The following is a 16,225-nucleotide window of genomic DNA, read 5'->3' as shown; positions in this document are numbered from 1 at the left end:
GGCGGCCGGGGGAGGGCGGGCGGCGCGGCCGGCTGTATATATCCCCGCGCACCCCGCCAGGTCGCGCACAGCGCCCCAGCCCAGCGCCTCCCCGCCCCCTCCCCGCGCTCAGCGGCGGCCGCGGTGGCAGCAACATGGCTGTGGATGGGTGTTCGGGGTGGCGCTGGCGGCGGGAGGAGCTCCCCCGAGCCCCTGCGCCGGCCGCCCGCTGCTAGCTATGGCAAATGGTGGCGACGGCGGCGGTGGCGACAGTAGTAGCAGCGGCGGCGACGGCGGCGGAGGCAGCGGTCTTAGAATGAGCAGCAATATCCACGCGAACCATCTCAGCCTAGACGCGTCCTCCTCCTCCTCTTCCTCCTCCTCCTCTTCCTCCTCGTCCTCGGTCCACGAGCCCAAGATGGATGCGCTCATCATCCCGGTGACCATGGAGGTGCCGTGCGACAGCCGGGGCCAACGCATGTGGTGGGCTTTCCTGGCCTCCTCCATGGTGACTTTCTTCGGGGGCCTCTTCATCATCTTGCTCTGGCGGACGCTCAAGTACCTGTGGACCGTTTGCTGTCACTGCGGGGGCAAGACGAAGGTAACGCGCACCCCGGGCACCCGCCCCCAGCGCCCGCCTCGCCGCCTCCCGGCACCCGCCGCAGCCCACTCCTCGCCCTGCGCGCGCCGCGCAGCCTGCGTCCCCGCAGCCTTAGCCTCTCTGCCCTCCGAGCTCCTTGCGCCCTCAGGCTGGCGCGGCGGATGGCGCGCCGGGATCTAGGAGTTGCCCCTGGTCGGTGCGCTCCGGGACCCGGACGCCGATCCCATCCCCTTATTTACTGTAGGGTTCTTGGCACTTGCGATCAGAACCTGGGTAGGGAACGCGCGCCTTTCAGGTGCTGTGCTGTGGGGTGAGGAGAGCCACCCCCACTGGGACGGAGGAAGCTGAGGCCACGCTCACCTGCCGCGGCCGGGCTTCTTGAGATGGGCGAGGGGAACGCGGCAGCCCGCACTGCACTTTGGGAACCTGTTGGGGCGGATGAGTTCCTGGGGTCCGAAAGAAGGGAAGGACCTTTGGGCGAGGGAAAAAATCTTTTACGCTAGGGAATCCCTTGGGAGGATCATGGCCACGAAAAGTGTTTCTTGGTGGTGGTGGTGGTGGGGAGAAAGTTGGGGAGACCCATCCCAGAATTGGAGCAACCTGGGCGGTTGCCACTTTAGGGATATGGCGAGGTGGCAAATGCGATGCTCTATTCCTTCAATTTTTTTTTTTTTTTTAAATAGAACATACCCCACCCCAGGCTCTTCGGCTTCTTGTATACTCTCGCCCCCCAAGGCCACCCGCTTTGGTCCCCGGAAATGCCACCAGCCACGCTGAGCTAGAGTGTGAGGGCCGCCAGCTGAGAGTCGGCAGAGGCCGCGGAGTCTCCGCGAGCCCCTTTCCGGCTAGATGCCGCCTTGGGCTATTCCTGGCTCAAACGCCCACCGCACCAGGCTCACAATGCCTGAGATGTATGGTTGCTCGGCTGGCTGACTGGTCTGCGGCCGTGTCCCTTGAGATGTCCCTTTCTGTCTTCCACCAGTGGCTGGGGTGAGCAAAGGGGATAGTGTTTGATAGAAACCCACAGAATAATAATTTTAAAAAACCTGGAAAAAAAAGAGAAAGAGTTGCCTTTTTGTTGAGTTGATACCATCCCGGAAGACTTCGTAGCACCCATATTTTGAGAGGGTGGAGATATCTAGGGGAAGAGAGGGCCGGGCAGATGCAAATCCTAGTACCCGAATGCTTACACATTTCCTGATAAAGTTAATCTCGAACCCCCTCCAACTTTACGGGGTGCAGCAACTTGTAGCAGCTTCCTGGCCACTAAAGGAGGACATTGGGGAGTTAGGGGTTCAAGGTGAAGGCTGATAATAAAAGGCAAAGGTGAACCCCAGTGCTTTATTTTGGTTATTAATTATACATCGCGTTGGGTGCTGGAGCTCAGCTGTGTTTTGTGGCAGCACGTTTGTGTTTTGGAAAATGCGGGTGTGTCGGAATAAGGGAGAGAAATAAAATAAAAAACCATTACTCCCTTTCCTCTCTTCTTACCTCCTTGGAGGGCTCCAGATATTGCGAGCCACCTTTGGGGTTACCTTCAGGGTGACAGAGGTTCCCCTTGCTTCTCAAGGAGGAAGACCTTTTACCTTCCAGAGAAGCCCTTTGGGAAGCAAGGTCCTAGCCACAGTCCCTGTGGTGCCCCCGCCTCACCCAGCTCTTAACTGCACTGTTTCTTGTAGCGCTTTTTTATCACACATTCCTTCTCTTCTACCTCCCCTACAGGCTTCAGTCCTGGGAATTCCGCCCCCCTCCTCCCTTCACTGAGATTCTGCAATTGCCCTTAAGGGAAAAGATGGTTCAGTTGCAAGCATCTAAAATACTCTGTAGATAGCTTGCTTTGGTTGAACTTTTTAACAACCTTCCATTTTGCAGAAGTGGGCAATTTTGATCTTAATGAAAACTTTTTTTTTTTTTTTTTTTTCTCAATGAGTCTAAATAGGATGTGGTGGTTTTGTGATCCTGGGGTTTTAAATACAGTTTCTACAACGTCTTTCCTCCAGGGCCAGAACATAAATGCCACTGCAGTGCTTGTCATGAGATGCTCATCAGACAGTTTGCAAGAAAGAACTCTTTCCTCAGAGATGACCAAGCACAGCCTCTGTTGGTTTTCTTAAGAAAGTAGGTTTTTGGCAATGGTCATTAGGAAAAACAATCCATATATATTTGGCGATCTTTTGTAGCTCTAAGACCGGCTGAGTGGATGTGCTGGAAGTTTCTGTAAGGAATCAGGCTGGGATGGGAGATGATTTACGCCTAACTGGAAAGAAGGGAGCCTGTACTGAATGAGATCCAGTCATTTTTGATATTGTGAGCTCATTTTAAGCTATGGCCCTCAAAATCTCATAATACCTGCCTTGATTTCTTTAACTAAACTGTGTGTAGCTGGGCCATCATAGCCCGTGATGATAAGTCAGGCTTTTTATAAGCTTTTCTTCCTACCCTTGAGGTCTACATTGTTTTTGCAGTTTTGTTTTAGGAACTTCACTCTTTCTGCTTTCCAAGTATTTGGTAGTTTTGACAAGACTTGGTGCAGAAGAAAGTATTTGGCTCCAGTTGAGAACGATTATTTTAGTTCTAGCGTTTCTGAGCAAACCTCAGCTACCTTTCTGTAGAGCACTACTCATCCTTTGACTTGCCTGACCATCTAGAATGGCTCTGGTCCGAGCAGGAGCCACCATCCCGGCATCCCCGGAAGAGCAGGCCTTCGAGCAGGCCTTTTCAACTTGGGATTTCTGGCAGAGAGAAGCTTCGCAGGGAGCTCCGAAATCACGTGCATTTGGTCTAGGACTGCACCATCGTTTTTTGATCAGAGAAACCTGAGACTGTTGATGTGTCACAAGGAGCCTCTGGCTGAGTACCTTTGGCCAAATAGCGTATAGCCAGTGACTTTAGTATGTAGTTTTGAAGAGAAGGGAAGGTGGTTTTTTTTTTTTTTTTTTTTTTTTTTTTTTTTTTTTAAGAGGTAAAGAAAACAGCTTAGTATGTTTTCTCTCCGTTGAGAACTGGGGCGCAGTCATTCCAGTGCTGTGTTCTTTGCTGTACTTTTGCACAGTGCTGTTTTCTTTTTTCCCCGATGGATTCATTAGAGTTCTCTTTATGTTTGGCCTTGACATTCGGAGGTCCACTCCAGTCATAAGATTACAATGAACAGGGAGCTGCTGAATTTTGTTTGTGCTTGGCAAACTCCTTGCAAGCCTGAATAAGGGGACAACTTTGAAGAAGCCGTTTAACCTCCCTGGTCTGTCTTTCCTTGATTGTCCAAAGTGAAGGTTGGACTCTGTACATTCTCCCTGTTCTGGGATTTTATGTAAGGTGCATTTTTAGTTTAGCAGTCCCTTTAGGAACCCAGCCTTGGACTTATTTTTATGTCTGTATGTCCTTTTGTTCATCTGCTGGTATTCAGTTTACTTCCCTGTGAATCCCTGGGGAGACTGAGGCTGGTGTCCTGATGGGGCTGTTGGTTGTGTGGGGCCTGTTGTTCTGTGTTTGAGCTGTCATCCTTGGAGGAGCTTGGGCTTGATCAAGGATGGTCTGTGTGTAATGAATTATTGAGGTGCTGTCTCCATGGCTGTGTCTGAGAAAACAACACATTTTCTCTATCGGGCTCGTGACTAATACAGCATAAATATCAGATCCCATTACTGCTTGGTAATTACCCTGGGTCCAGCCAGGCGCATTCAGTCAGGGCTGCAGCTTCAGGGCCTTGGATCTCCTGATTCCACATTGGCCCTGGTGCCTCCTCTCACCCGTCCTGTCCTGGGATCGGCTGCACAGGATGACCTTCAGATAGTCCTTCGTGATGAGATTACTTGGGATGGCCTTGGAGAAGTTCTCGGGGCCCAGTCACGGGGGAGCACCAGCTGACCTGCCCTTGTCGCCCTGTGCTTCTCCGCTCCTGGCTCGCTCGATGGAAAGGCACCCGTTAGCACACCACAGACTGCAGTCAGATACCCAAGTTCAGGGCTGGAACTCCTGCCCACAAGCCGGGCACCTGTGGCTGGCAGTCAGCTTAAGCCTTCGTGTTCTCTTTTGTCAAAGGAGCATGAAGATACTTTTTTGTTTGTAGGTTTCCTACAAGGAATGTTGGCACCAGTGGGTTTATATTGTCTAGCAAATAGCTGGCACTTAGCAGGCCTCCTGTAAGTGGGAGCTAGCTTACCTTCCGGAAGCAATGAATTTATGTTCTCTTTGATTCATGAAACTCTGGCCCCCCAGGGGTCTAAGTCTATAACTAATAGAATTTTTGAGCCCAAAGAAGCCTATAGACCTGCAAGTCTGCTGTTGTGCTTTGAACAATCTGTTTGAGTCTGACTGAGGTTTGGGGTCCTGGATCTTGGATATTGCATGATGAGATGACAAGGATGGGCAGCCTAGAAGGTTCTATGGATGCAGACCTGGCAGGGTGGGTGAGGTATTGATGGTGGGGGTACTGGACTTCTGGAGCATCAGGGCTGGCATTTGGTGGGTGGATGTGACCGTCCTGCATCTGTACCCTTGAGAAGGGACAAATTCCCTTTTTACCCCAAGTTCAGAGCTCCCAAACCTGTGCCTGCAGCATGTTATGATGGTCTTGGGTGCCATCTACCCAGCTCAGCTTTTCCATGACAGCTCCTGGAACAGCACAGATGCCTGATGTGCATCGTGGAGCCCTTGTCCTTGAGGTCACCTTGGGAAGAATCAGGAGCAGGCACGTGGCCGAGCCTCCCCTTGGAGAAGCACATCACAGATCTAGGGAAGCCTTGCTGGTTGAGGCAGGGGCTAAACTGCCTTGGCTTTGAGCAGCCTTGCCCAGCTGTAACCTCCACCAAGGACTTTCGGGGTTTGTGCCTCAGTTTCCTGAGCTACAAATTGGGATCCTAATAGGCAACAGCTGATTGAAGTAGGTTTTCTCACCAGGACCACAGCAGAACATTTCCTGGGACTCATACTTCCTTTTGCTAGTGTTGGGCTGGGCCTGGTTTTGGGTTCCCCGAAAACCTGCGCAGGGGGAAAGGAAGACTTACCCACTGTTTGGCTGGAATGAAAGGATGCCAAAGGCCAGGCTGAGTGGTCCTGTCTTGCCTCACTGCTCTCTTCTTCCCTTGATAGGGATATTCAGTGGGCGCCTGGGAGCAGGCAGTGTTTGCTTGTGCTATCTCTGCCCAGGGGACAGAAAGGCTGGCATTATAGCAGTCAACCTAGCAGTGGATGGCAATGCCAGGACCTCCTTTCCAGAGTGGGTAGCCAGGGTGTCCCAGCTCACAGTTGGCAGTGGCCTTGCTAATCTGAGAATCACAGTAGCTAACACCACCTTCCCATGACTTCAGAACCTCAGAGCCCCTGGAGAAGTGCCTCTGTGGTTCTGGTGACAGAGCTGTATTCGTGCCATGATGCCCCGATGGAGGACAGTGGGTCTCATGGAGACATCCCTGGGGGCTGGGCCTGGCCAAGCCTCCTGAAAAAGCTCTGAAATTCCACTGCCTTTCTGAGACCACAGAGCAGATCAACAGCCTTTAATGTGCTGCTTTGACTGTGGGAACACAGAGCCTCGGGATCCCCTCCTCACACTGCACCTGGAGGCAGCATTCTGGACAGAAGGCCCAAGGAATGTTCTGTTCGGATAGCTGAAGGTTGCCACTCAGGGCAACCCAAGAGCAGCAAGTCCCTGGGCTTATCAAATTTTAATATACACACTAATTACCTTGAGAGGGAGTTGTTAAAATGCAGAGTCTGATGCTGAGGTCCAGGCAGCCCGAGGGTCTGCATTTTTGCCACTTCTCTGGCTGCGTGGAGGCTATACAGGGCACACTTTGAGTTGTGAGGGTCTGGTGCCCTCCCATGCTGCGGCCAAGCCATCACAGATATATGTGCTTAGTATGACAAGTAAAGCTCCCAGCCAGCCAGGAGGGGAGCGCAGGAGCGGGGGAGGCTGGCGGCCCCCTGCTGATGATCCCCAGGCGCTGTGGCTTTGGGGTTGGCTTGCTGCTGCCACAGCCGCCTTCTGGAGTGGACAGGGTGTGGTCTCTGAGTTGCCCATCCATCTGCGGGCTGCTTCTCGTGCCAGCTGGTCACACCACGAAGGGTTCGGCCTCCCGAAGTCCAGCAGGGCAACACAGCCAAACCACCATCTCGCAAAATTAAAGACCAGGGGTGTAGCCAGGGTCGCCTGGTGTGGACGCTTTGGGGAGCCAGCTGGGGGCTGCTCCCCTAGTGTGTTTGGAGTCTGCAAAACGACCAGCCTGGTTTTCCATAGGGCCCTGGGTGGGCCCTTCCAGGAGTGTCCAGCACCAAAGGAAACTGATCAATGAGTGGTGTGTGTGTGTGTGTGTGTGTGTGTGTGTGTGTGTGTATTCTCCCTTGTACTTTTTGAGAATTCCAGCAGACAACAGTGAAAGCAACTCTTTTTCTCACCATAGCAAGGTTTTTCACAGCTCAGACTTCCAGGGACTTTCTCTGGAAGATGTTCTTTTTCTGTTGTTCTATTGTCTAAGGGGATCATTCATCCTCTTTGCTTTATCACCCCAGCCTTTTGTAAGTACAATTTAAAAGGCTTCCCTATAGGAGTTGTGTGTAGTAGGTGCGCAGTTAAATCTTCTGGTTCTTATTATTCCTGTGGCCTTTGCTTTTACTGCAGAGTCTGTGCATGTTATATTGCAGAAATGGAGCAAGGTGCTACAGAGAAAGGACTGAGGATGTGATTCTGGCTTCCTAGTCCTTTGGCACCTAGTGTGGGGGTGAGCGGGGATGAAAGCCCTTCTCTTCTGGGGGTGGGAGACACATGCTCAGCTAAGCTGCCTGCAGACTCTGCGAAGGCAGGAACTGAACTTGGGGACACAAGCACACTTGTGGGGAGCCACTTTCTGGCAGTCTGGGGGCTATTTGGCTTGCGATGGATGCAAATGGTCCTTTTTTTGCGGGTGGTGGTAATTTGTCAGATGCTATGGATAAAAGGGTTGGTCTTGGTTTGGTGACAAAATGATGTTTGACTTATTCCTAGGCTCGAATTGTTCCTGCCACCCCACTCTGGCTTGCCTGGGGTAGGAGGGAAGTTTCAGAAGCCTGTGTGCTTTAAGAGAGAATTTTCCTTGTGTTGGGCATTGTTTGGTAATTGTCTTTGGCACATTATGTCTCATTGTTAATTTGGAGGTGTAATTGGTGCTCCAGGCCCAGAATGGATACACTTTACGTCCTCAAGCTGAGGCTGGGAATCATCTCCCTGAGCCATCTCATTACCTGTATGACTAATGCTTCCGTGCGTGGCCAAAGCTGAAATTATTTAAAACATCTCATTTACTTTCTCATCTTTTTTTCCCCCCACCACTGGAGATTGAGTCTAGGGCCTTGTGCATGCTAAACACATACTCTCCTGCTGAGCCCCACTCCTAACCCTCTTTTATGTTTTTCTGTGCTGTTTCTTATGCTTGCCTCCAAATTTTCCAAAGTCTGTATTCTTTTTTTTTTTTGGAACCGGGGATTGAACTCAGCCCCTTGAGCTGGCCAGGCAAGTACTTATTCTACTGAGCCATCTCCCCGATCCCAAAGTCTGTATTCTTTACAAGGTCTTGCTATGCAGCTCAGCCTCATAGTGATCCTCCTGTTTCAGCTTCCCCAGCCCTGGGATTACAGGCGTGCGCCACTACAGCCGGTCTTGGTGGCAGGCATGGCGTACCAGGGATGGAACCCAGGTCTTTGCTCTTGCTAAGAGGGCACTTACACCACCAAGTTATCTCCTCAGCCCAAAGTCTGTATTCTTTCCTTCGCTTTGTACTTTAGTGTTCTTACTCCGAGGGGGTTGTTTTTTAGTTCTGGTTAACATATTTCCATTTGGGAATGAGGCAAGGAAAGGAAATGCTACATAGGTCTCCTGATTGTCAGAGTTTACTTTTTTTTTTTTTTTTTTGCGGGACCAGGAATTGAACTCAGGACCCTGCACTTCCCAGGCAAGTGTTAATTCTACTGAGCTATCTCCCCAGCCCCTCAGAGTTTACTTTTACTTGAGGAAGAAGGGTTTTATTTTAGACAAAATTTTAGATTCGTGACTTCATGTTTCTGTCTTTACTGGCTCATGTCTGGGACCATGGTATCTTCAGTAAGAGTTTGTAAGGCAAGATTTCTAGTTAAATTGTTTTTAAGATGACGTCTAACTGCACAAAACTGCCCTGCCACCGTGGGTCTTCATCTCTGACAGTCATCGGAAGGCAGATTATCTGCTGGTTGCAGGAATGCTTGGATGGTGACTACAAGTTGAGAATTGACCTTTTTGGGGGGCTACTGGGAATTGAACTCACGACTTTGAGTTTGCCAGGCAGGCACTGGGCCACTGGGGTATATTCCTGGCCTTGTAAGTTGAGAATTAAAGTTGAGTATTTGTCTTGTTTTCCTGCTAGCTTGTTTCTCTTAGAGACTGGACTCTCTTCTTATTAACTTAGTGACTGAGAGCTGTGGGTAGAGTTTGCAGTTTGGCAGACCACAGCGGCACTTTGATATATGGAGTTCAGCTGCCTATAGAAGCAGAAACCACAGTAATGGGAGGGCCTTAGGGCCCCAGATTCAGCTTCCTCCCTAGTGCCAGAGGCTTCATACCACTCCCCGAGGAAGCCAGGGGCTCATGATGTCCCAAGGCCACCATTCCTTTGGGGACAGCCCTACCTTAGAATGAACTCCAGCTGGTTTTTCTCATTGCTTTGTTCTTGTCTCTTTCCAAGGCACTTAGAACAGGAATTAGTGGAAATGTTTACCGTCCTAAGTCCAGGCCAACAAGGTGCTGAGTTGGTCAGTGTTGAGATGCCACATAACTTTTTTTTTTTTTATGAATTTAATACAGCATCTACAGGGTCTCACAAGGTAGGTTGGCTCATAGTGATCCTCCTCTTTTCAGCCTCCCAAGTGCTGGGATTACAGGCATGCGCCACCATGCCCAGTCTTTTTTTTTTTTTTTTTCTTTCTTTTTGCTTTTGGGATGCAGCATAACTTTGGCCAGATGTTGAGAGGCAGCTTTTCCTGTCTGGTGGTTCCTCTGGTTTTCCCTTCACCTGAGGTCGTGAGATGTTCCCTGTCCCTTCCTCAAAGCTTGTGCAATGGCTCATCCTGTCTGTTGGTTCTTGAAATTGTCCTCTGGGGTTATTTCCAACTTATTGCAAGTTGTGGGTAGGGATTTGTGGCTGTTCTGGGTCGCAGTGTCAGCTCCTTATCATGCTGGGTATTTCCAAAGTTTCGTTTCCTTTGCATTTTAGCTGTGGGGTTGGCCACAGGCAGATGAGATTTTGGGGCCAGGAGAGAATCCAGATGTAGGGTGCTCATCTTCTGTCAAGGAGACTGAAACTGAATCTGAATCTGCTTTTTTTTTTTGAGTCTAAAGGAAGAAGAAGAGTGATCTTGAATCTCGTGGCCTCATTTGCATAGGCCTGCTCCTTAGGACTAAAGGTTGACTCTTTCCCAGTTCCTCCTTTCTTTTCTGGGGCTTCCAGGCAGCACTGCCTCTATTTTGCTGAAAATACCACTGTCACCACCTTTATTGTGCTGGATGAAAGAAACTAACAAACCACAACATATAGGAGGAGAAGACAAGGGGGAATCGGAGCTGGAGGGAAAGGGCCAGCCAGGAAACACAGATTTCTATTCTGGAAGTTTGAGGTTAAATATATAACTGGGTAAATTTTGTCTTAGTCCTTTTATCTCTGTCTTGAGGAAAAAAATCCTATCAAATGATTTTACCTCCGAGGAGTGAAATGCTGTATAAAGATCAGGAGGCAGAATGATTTCGTTTTGGGAAAGTTTTAAGGTTTTCAAAGAGAAAGTTGCAGCTAATCTTCTGGTAGCATGGGCTTTGTGTGGCTGGCCGCAGGGCTGAGATGTTAAAAGGCACAAGCTTGTGGGGCTCTTTGTTAGCTGTTATGTGACAGCAGGAGAATTTGGAAGAAGCTACTGTGTTCCTCTTGTTTCCCCGTTGGTTGGTTTTGACAAGAGTAGAAATTGTGATTGTGATAATCAGTGGAGAGTGGCAGTCACTGGGGGTCAGTGGCGAGGGTTCTCAGGCTTGGAGGAGAGGTTTGGGAGGGCAAAGGACTTACCCAGCTGCTGGGGATTTTTATGGCCAACATTAGCTGGCGGGCGCTTTACACACTGTTTTTCTCCTTGGTACACCTGGGAGCACTTTCCTCCTGGTGCTTAGAGGAACTGTATGAGCTGCCCGTGAATTACAGCCATTTCTCCTTGGACTGTGGCAGCCACAGCCAATCAGACTAGAGAATCTGGACGTGTCTAGGAATGATGTCTCTAGCGGAACCCACAAGAGAACTCCATGTTCTTAAAAAAGAAATCTATTTCTTAAGTTCATTTGCAACCTATTTTCCCTCTTAGATTTATTTTTCAACTTCAGTGTTTTACATTTTTGTTCTTAATCTTGAGTGTGCTATATGTTCACGGTAGAAGATATAGGCCATGCCGAAACACTGAAAAGAGAGATGCTTCATGCCTGTTAGGATGGCTGCGATAATGATAATAATTAAAAAAAATCATACACGTGGGTGGAAATGTCAGTTGGAGCCTTCCGGCATTGTTGGTGGGAATGCAAAATAGTATGGAAACTATAGAAAATGCTCTGAACTAAACAAAACATTGAATTATCCCATGATCCATCAGTTCTGCTTCTGGTTATATAGAAAAAAGTTAAAAGCAGGGACTGGAATGGTATTTGTCCACCCGTGTTCAGAGTGACCTTATTCTCAGCGACTCAACTTGGAAGCCACTCAAGTATCTACCAGCAAATATGTGGATAAACAAAGCGGTGGGCTTGGACACAGGGACATTGTTCTGCTGTAGGGAGGTGGGAGGTTCTGACACATGGGCAGCACGACTTAGGGAACATTAGGTGAAGTGACATAAGCCAGGCTCCAAAGCATGAGTCCTACTTCCATGTGGCGGCTGTGGAGGTCGAGCTCCTAGAAACGGGAACAAGCAAGGTGGTGACGGAGGAGCTGGGGTGCAGTGGAGCGCCATTCCATGGGCTCCGAGTTGCACATTTGCAGGATGGGAAAGCCCTGGAGTTCAGTTACACAGCAGGGTGAATCTATTTAACATCACTGAACTGTACCTTGTAAGATGGTTAAGATGGCGGGCTTTCTGTGATGCATCCCCGTGCCTGGAGACAGGGAGATGAGCAGTGTGTCACGCCGCGGTGACACAGTAGACACTAAAACCAAAGGAAGAATTTGGAGCGCTTTATTAGCTGAGCTCAGCGGCGACACTCCCTCAGACAAGCTAAGGAGAATGATGCGCGCTGAGTTGAAACAAAGCACAACCTTTAAGGTGAAAAACCCCAGGGTTGGGGGACAAAAAGGGGATTCTTTCAAGGTGGTTTAGTCCTGGCTGCCCATACTGAGGAAAGGCATCTGGTTACAGTCTAATCTATTTCTCTGGGAGCTGAGGAACATCTTTTAATTAGGGCGAACAGTTACAATTTATGGTCTGGCACAGGTGTGGGTTTACAGAAAAGATCAAGACTTTACAAAACAGGGAAGTCACAAAAGTTGTTATAAAATGGAGTTAAGTTAGCGGTGCTGTCTCTGGGCCCATTTCCTTCCTTGCTACGTTTTTTCTTTTCTAATGTATTTGGTTGTTGCAGGGTCTCACTACACAGCTGGGGCGGGTGGTGATCCTCCTGCTTTCAGCCTCCCCAGTGCTGGGATTATAGTCGTACACCACCATGCCCGGACTCTGGCTGGCCCAGGCCACCCTGGGAGTGGGGCTGGTGCAGCATGTGGTGCCAGGGATCCCACCGCAGTCTCTGAGCTTGCCTAAGAAGGCCATTTACTCCATTGAGCTATCTCGCTGGCCCGCTTGCTACTTTCTTTCTTTCTTTCTTTCTTTCTTTCTTTCTTTCTTTCTTTCTTTCTTTCTTTCTTTATTATTTTTATTTTTTCCAAAGTTTTATTGATAAACAGATAGCAATGAGACATTTTCAAATCAAATCGGAAGTACAGTTTCAACAAATAATACACTGCATATATTCTTCTTAGTGGTTAATTGCTGTACAAGATGCGGACTTGTGATCCTATTTACAAACACCATTAGAACAAATCATTCTATTCATTAAGAGAATGCAACTATATATCTATCCCAACCACTTTGAATACACAGATACTTGCTACATTCTTTACGTTGGTTAATATTCTTCATTGAGGACTGTCAGACCCTCCAGATCCCGGACATTAGATGTGTCCAAACTGGTGACAGAAGAACCCATTGAACAGCCCACTTTCTGCCCATTGTCTTATTGGCAGTGCTTTTATTAAAAAAATACATATACATAGATATATATATAATTATGGGGGCTGGGTATGGAACCCAGGGCCTTATGCTTGCTGGACAAAACCTTCCCCACCAGTCTGGACAGAGGGACTACTGAATTTTTAGATTTTGACACATGACATAGAAGTCATTGTAGTGTCTCAGATGTGTTGCTGTCCCTCAGGTTTTCATTTTCTCCTATATAAAAATGTTTTTGATTTCATGATTTCAATATGAAGTCATTTCTTAAATCATTTCATCTATATATTTCATTTTTACCTTTAAGGAACCAAAGATTCAGTCATATAAGCTAGTGGGCCCAGGGAGCAGTTTTTGTTCTACTATAAATCCTAAATCCTAAATCACAGGAGTAGCATTTGATTGACATGTCCCCAGAACTGTAATATTGACTTTGATGAGGTGACATATTTAAGGAATTCTAATCTTAGGGCATAGGTCCCACGAGTTAGCCTCAAACCTGTCATTAAAAACAATCTTGGAGACAGGTCTTTGTGACTCTGTGGCTGCTGTAACTTCTAATGACACAGCTGCGCCACCACGGAAGTTTTCTTTTTTGATTTTTGATGTGAGGGGGTAGTTGAAAACATCTGATGATAGACTATAGATACAGCCTGATGACAGGCTGACTTTATGGAGGTTAGGCATAAAAAGAAACATCTGATTAAAGACAGTCTGTGTGGATCAGCTTACTTGGGTGCTTACCCACCTTGCCCCTAACTCACGCCCAGAGGCAGCCTCGGAGCTGCTCCGCTCAGCCCAGTGCCCTGCAGGATTCGGCGCCAAAAGCAGGGACAGGATTACCGAGGCTTCTACAGCAAAGGAGTAAGTAGCCTGAGGGATGATCACAAAAACACTCTGTGCTTTCGGAAATAAAATGTCCCCCTTCCCCGGAGGAGCCAGGACTTACTGCAATGGCTCTCCTACGTCACATAAGAATCCATTTGATTGTGCTACCAGGGCCACACGTGAAATTTTAACTTGTCACAGATAAGTTACGCGTGTACTCCGCAGAACCACAGAGCACCGAGTAGCTTTCGGGCATTATTAAACCAATTGGTGCTTGTGTACGGCTCGCCAGAGTCCAGCCCCCCCATCCCCCCAACAGTCTCTTCTGCTTTCTTCTGTGTTGTAGGTGAGGCTTTATTGAAGAGTGCAAACAGCTTCCGAGTATTTCTTACAAAATAAACTAAACATTTACAGACAGTAAGTAGTGATTACGACCGCAGACCCAAATCCACGATTTAGGGCCATGAGCCACATGTGACAGACTTTTAAAACTCTGGGAACCTTTTCATTTCCCAGTCACAGGCAGTGCAAGCGCTATACTTTTAATTGATCCCTTCTTTAAGTCAGCAGCCGAAGCGTTATCATGCAAATCTCTCCCGAGTTGCGTGGAAACTAACAAAATCACAAAGGTTTCTATTTGTTCTCTGAGAATACAGACTGTAATGAAACTGAAAAGCTATCTCGAGGGGGGTGTGATGCTATTTCAGCGTGAGGCGGGGCTTTCCGAGGATAAATGGAAAGCAGGGAGTGTGGTGCCCATTGAGCTCTGTGACCCGTCCAGAACCCGCTCTACCAAGCTCTCTCCTGATCACCCGAAAGGAAGCTGCGCACCACAGGGCCGTCTGTCCCTCTCCAGTGTGGCTTTTGCTTCTGGAGAGTCCTCTCGCAGCCTCTTTCTCTTCCCTCTCAGGCCTGGCATTTGTCTTCAGAACTGGACTGCTGTTTTTGATCTCGGGAGTCTTCCTGCTTGGCCAGGAGCTACTGACTGACTCTGTTAGAGAAAAGTATTAGGACCACACTTTCTTGAGTTCGAAGCCTATTTTTAAGCTCCTTAGGGTGATTATGTTATTTAATCTTCAAAACCAACCCTGGGATGTGGGGATTTTTATTATTCCTATTGTGAAGTTAGGAAACTGGAGCATGTGCCATTTCCCTGGAGGCAGAGAATAAATTTTGGGACATGTTTTTGATGAGTGTTATCAGCTTTTTTTTTGAAGTTTGGGGGGAAAACTATTTTTAATATTAACACATACATAGGCTATGTTAAAAGTAGGGTGCAGAACTAAAACTTGTTTAATTTTGAGCAAAGCGTCTGTGTGTGTGTATGTGTGTGCTTTTGTGTGTGTGTGTGTGTGTGTGTTTTCATACATGTGTTTGTGTGTGTGCTCATGGAGGAGATTGTGAAGGAGCAGAAGTTTTGGCCCCCAGAAGCCAGAGACCAGCTGCTCAGTTGGTGTTGCTTTCTTTGCATGGCCGGCCTCTTCCCAGGGATGTAGGGTGGTGCAAGACATCGTTTAGTCTTTTGGCAGCACCAGTAGCCGCACTCCATGATTTCAGGTTCAGCATCCACATTGTGGTCATGAATAGTGCCCCCTGGAGTTGTGCAGTGTTCAGCCTGCCTACCCATGTATGTGACATTTGTACACACCTAGCTGGATTGGTATAAGACACTCATAGAAAGATTTAAAAGCACAGTGCACAGTCAGGTATAGTGATGCATGCTTGTAATCCCAGGTGTTCACAGCAGAGCATCCTGGGGTCTTCATGGGAAGTGATGGCAGTAGCCAGCTGCCTGTGCAGGTGCTGCTGTCCCTTACCAGCCTGGTGACCAGGCCTGCCACAGGGCCCAGGGTGGCGTGGTTCAGGCTTCACGTGGTTTGGGACAATCCAGATGCAGTAGAAGGCCTGGGGTGGGCCCTGCTCCTCCTCCGCTAAAGGCACTGTTCACAACATTGTCATGAGCAGTGCACTTCTGGGTCACGTATCGCGAGGCCTGCATATCCAAATGTGTGCCTTTTCCTGACACTGACTCCCCATGCCTACTTACCTTGCTGGCTGTGCCACCCTCCTGGGAGGCTTCCTCGTCCACCACGTGAGGGATTGAGCATCTGATACGGTGCTAGCTTGCTGCACAGCCAGCCTGCCTCCTTTGCCCACACAGGTGCCTTTGTTCTTGGCCTGTGCCTGGCCTTTGGTCCTGGAGAATGGACAGTGAGTGTGGATTAGTCAGTGACATGTGGCAGCTGGTCTTCAGAAAAGGCTGTTGGTGACTGTGCTATTCACGGTTTAGGTGGCCCTTTGGAGTCGGAGCTGATTGTGACTTACTGGTAGCAAACAGAATGGACTGAAAGTGACACTGTGCAACTCCAGAGGCTTCACTCTTGGTGCTGTGAAACACTTGCTTGAGGCAAGCTGGGTACTGCAGAAGAAGTTTGCCCTCTCTGAGGATACCATGCTCGAGAAGTTCAGTCTAAGCTGCACGAGAGGCCTCGGTGGGTGGGATGCCACATAGAGGAAGTGGGAGGCAGGAGAGAGAGAGAGAGAGAGAGAGAGAGAGAGAGAGAGAGAGAG

At 48.8% G+C, this 16,225-nt stretch overlaps 1 protein-coding gene across 7 annotated transcripts in view; it reads left to right on the top strand.

Annotated features, from left to right (window-relative positions):
* The first annotated feature begins 60 nt into the window (after positions 1 to 60).
* Positions 61 to 16,225, top strand: part of Kcnma1 (potassium calcium-activated channel subfamily M alpha 1) — a 756,236-nt gene continuing 740,071 nt past the window's right edge. For all 7 annotated transcript variants that reach the window (XM_004624076.2, XM_004624075.2, XM_004624064.2 and 4 more), the window contains exon 1: positions 61 to 580. In XM_004624076.2, coding sequence (XP_004624133.1) covers positions 218 to 580 — 363 coding nt within the window. In that variant the 5' untranslated portion in view covers positions 61 to 217. The remainder of the gene's footprint in view (positions 581 to 16,225) is intronic.

This window comes from Octodon degus, unplaced genomic scaffold, assembly GCF_000260255.1.
Source record: "Octodon degus isolate 3935 unplaced genomic scaffold, OctDeg1.0 scaffold00005, whole genome shotgun sequence".
NCBI lineage: Eukaryota > Metazoa > Chordata > Mammalia > Rodentia > Octodontidae > Octodon > Octodon degus.
Note: the sequence above shows the minus strand (reverse complement) of the source record. Positions and strands in the feature narration are given on the sequence as shown.